Genomic DNA, 3,103 nt, shown 5'->3' with positions numbered 1-3,103 from the left:
GCTTGTACCTCCTCACAGCCATCAGCATCGAGAGGTGCGTGTCCATCGTCTGCTCCAGCCGCCCCTGCGCCCACCGCCCCCAGCACCTGTCGGCTGTGGTGTGTGCCCTGCTCTGGGCCCTCTCCATCACTATAATTGCTGCAGTAGCTTTCCTGTGCCTGTCGCACCAGCACGAGCACTGCCGTCTGGCCCTCATCTCCATGTACACCCTCAACTTTGCTGTCTTTGCACCATCCATGGTCGTCTCTAGCACACTGCTCTTCATTAAGGTCCAGTGCGGCTCCCAGCAGCGCCAGCCCAGGAAGCTCTACATCGTTATCTTCCTCACCATCCTCTTCTTCCTACTTTTTGCTCTTCCCCTCAGCATCTGGAATTTCCTGCAGCATGTCAGTTACATGCTGGGGCAGTCCCAAGTGGTTTTCCTGCTTGCCTGCATCAACAGCAGCATCAACCCCTTCATCTACTTCCTGGTGGGGAGCTGCCGGAGGCGCTGCTCCTTGGTGTCCCTCCAGGTCGCCTTCCGGAGGGTCTTCGAGGAGGATAACGCGGTGTGCAGTGACAATGCCACGATGGAAACGCTGAGCCCGGCCTGTTGAGGCCTTTCTGCTGCTGTGCTTAAGCCCCCCCCCCCCCCCCCCGGATGATGGCTGGGGGTTTCACTGGGGACCCAGATCAATAAAAGTCTGCCCTGTTTCCCCAGAGGTCACCCTCTCACTGCTCCCTGCAGACAATAACGGGGGGCTTGGGGAGGGGCAGGGAGGGGGGGAGAAAAGAGAGAACGTAATTATGTAATTTGGAGGTCAGTGGGGGGCAGGATTCCTGGCAGGATTCCCTGCAGGTGCACAGCTTTCCTTGTCCCCACAACCCTCCCCAGCAGTACTATTCCCGAAAGGAATGTGCCCCAGAGGACAGAGTTCCAGTCTCATGCTGTCAGACTGCCACATTTCTGCTTTTTGGGATGATCATTGCCTTTGGGAAAGGCTGACTCATGTGCAAGTGGGGAAAAATCTGCTCAGTGTCCCAAGCCCCTCTCCCACATCCCCTGTGCAGCCTCTCCCCTGCTCTGCCCCCCTCCTGTCTCCAGAAATGCCAACAGTGGGGCATCCAGAAAGGCTCTGCCGATGTGACACAGGACACAGGACCGGCTCCTGTGTCACTGCGGCTTGGTGTCCATACACAGCACCAAACAGCACCCCTGAGCAGCCTTGAGTCCACCCCCAGCGCCCGCTGCAAAGCTGGGGTCCTGGGGGAGGACACGCAGCGTGGGCGCCTCGAAGCCAAACCGACGCGGCACTGGTGCTGCGGTGGGACGGGATGGGGGGCTCCCATCCCCCAGGCCACGTGCCGATGTCCCCACGCGTGGCATGCAGGACGCTGGGGGGAAGCCTCCGGTCCCCAGTCCGTGGTCCCCGGACCCCAGCCCTGCCACCACCTGCTGGGAGCAGGCGCTGAGCCCCAGGGCTGGAGCTCGCCGTGCGCCTGCCCCACTCCTCGCGTCCTGGTGCGCGCAGAGCCCCCAGCCCCGAGCCGCGTGCCCACCCCCAGCCCCCCGGAGGTGCCCCCATCCCCCGGGCCACGGAGAGGAGGAACGAGAGGCAGCGACAGAGCAGCGGCTTTATTGGGGGCAGAGCCTGGGCCGGGCGGACGCGGGGGCTGGGGGCGCCGCGCGCTGTGCGGGGGCTTCCCGCAACCGAGCTCGTCCCGGGCCGCCGGAGCCCCCGCACCGAGCGCCGAAGCGCCGCTTCTCCGGGGGATTGCGCCGCCGGGCCTCGCGGAAGCCTCCGGTTTCCTCTTTCCACGCTGGAGGGCAGCAAAGCCCCGCGCTCCGCGTCGAGGTGGCCGGGAGATGCGGGGACGGGACGCGACGGGACGGGGACGGAGGGGACAGGAGGGGATGGGGATGGAGGGAACGGGGATGGGACGGGGCGAGAAAGGGGTCCCGACGGATACGGGGATGAGGATGGGATGGAAGGGGCGTGGGACAGGATAGAAGAGGATGGGGTGGGGATGGTATTGCGAGGGGAGGGGGATGAGGATGGAAACAAATGCTGACAGAGATGAGGATCAGGATGGGACACGGATGGGAACAGGACAGGGTTTAATATGGGGACAGGGAAGGGGATAGGGAGGGGAAAGAATGGGACAGGACGTGACAGGGTGGGGACAGAGATGGGATTAGGATGGGATAGAGATGGGGACGAGGAACAGACAGGGACTGGGATGGGATGGCACAGGGTAAGGAAGGGGATGGAGACAGGATGGGGATCCAGACTGGGACAGGGAATGGCATGGGATGGGACAAGGCTGGAGAAGGATGGGAACTGAGCTGGGATGGTGATGTGGACAGGAAAAGGATGGGAATAGGATGAGGACAAGTTGGGGATGGGACAGGGATAGGGATGGGGTAACAACAGAATATGAACACATCCTGACATGCAGCCATGGGAAGGTGACCCATGGGCTGGCCATGAAGAGGTGCGGACAGATGAGCACAAAGCTGGGGGATGCAGCGCAGGCAGTGAAACCACAGTGGCCTCTCAGCTGGAGATCACAGTGACCCCTGTCTCCTCGAAGACCCTCCGGAAGGCGACCTGGAGAGACACCAAGGAGCAGCGCCTCCAGCAGCTCCCCACCAGGAAGTAGATGAAGGGGTTGATGCTGCTGTTGATGCAGACAAGCAGGAAAACCACTTGGGACTGCCCCAGCATGTAACTGACATGCTGCAGGAAATTCCAGATGCTGAGGGGAACCATTAAAAGGAGGAAGAAGAGGACGGTGAGGAAGATAACGATGTAGAGCCTCCTGGGCTGGCGCCGCTGGGAGCCGCACTGGACCTTAATGAACAGGATCACATTGGAAATGACCATGGGTGGGGCAAAAATAAGGAAGTTGAGGGCATACATGGAGATGAGGGCCAGACGGCAGTGCTCGTGCTGGTGCGACAGGCACAGGAAAGCTACTGCAGCAATTATAGTGATGGAGAGGGCCCAGAGCAGGGCACACACCACAGCCGACAGGTGCTGGGGGCGGTGGCAGCGGTACCAGAGCGGGCACAGGATGGACACGCACCTCTCGATGCTGATGGCTGTGAGGAGGTACAAGC

The 3,103-nt window shown here is 61.6% G+C and overlaps 2 protein-coding genes across 2 annotated transcripts; one reads left to right on the top strand and one right to left on the bottom strand.

The window, feature by feature from the left end:
- Positions 1 to 5: 5 nt before the first annotated feature.
- LOC118159292 (mas-related G-protein coupled receptor member H-like) lies at positions 6 to 701 on the top strand (the record flags this gene model as incomplete). Its single annotated transcript, XM_035313897.1, has 1 exon — positions 6 to 701. A coding segment is annotated over one exon (591 nt), but the record flags the coding sequence as incomplete, so codon positions are not given.
- An 871-nt stretch (positions 702 to 1,572) lies between these two features.
- On the bottom strand, positions 1,573 to 3,098 carry LOC118159291 (mas-related G-protein coupled receptor member H-like; the record flags this gene model as incomplete). The annotated part of the gene is made up of 1 exon (XM_035313896.1): positions 1,573 to 3,098. A coding segment is annotated over one exon (561 nt), but the record flags the coding sequence as incomplete, so codon positions are not given.
- Between the last annotated feature and the right edge of the window lie 5 nt (positions 3,099 to 3,103).

This window comes from Oxyura jamaicensis, unplaced genomic scaffold (assembly GCF_011077185.1).
Source record: "Oxyura jamaicensis isolate SHBP4307 breed ruddy duck unplaced genomic scaffold, BPBGC_Ojam_1.0 oxyUn_random_OJ69457, whole genome shotgun sequence".
NCBI classification, from domain to species: domain Eukaryota; kingdom Metazoa; phylum Chordata; class Aves; order Anseriformes; family Anatidae; genus Oxyura; species Oxyura jamaicensis.
This window is presented reverse-complemented; position numbering and strand designations above follow the sequence as displayed.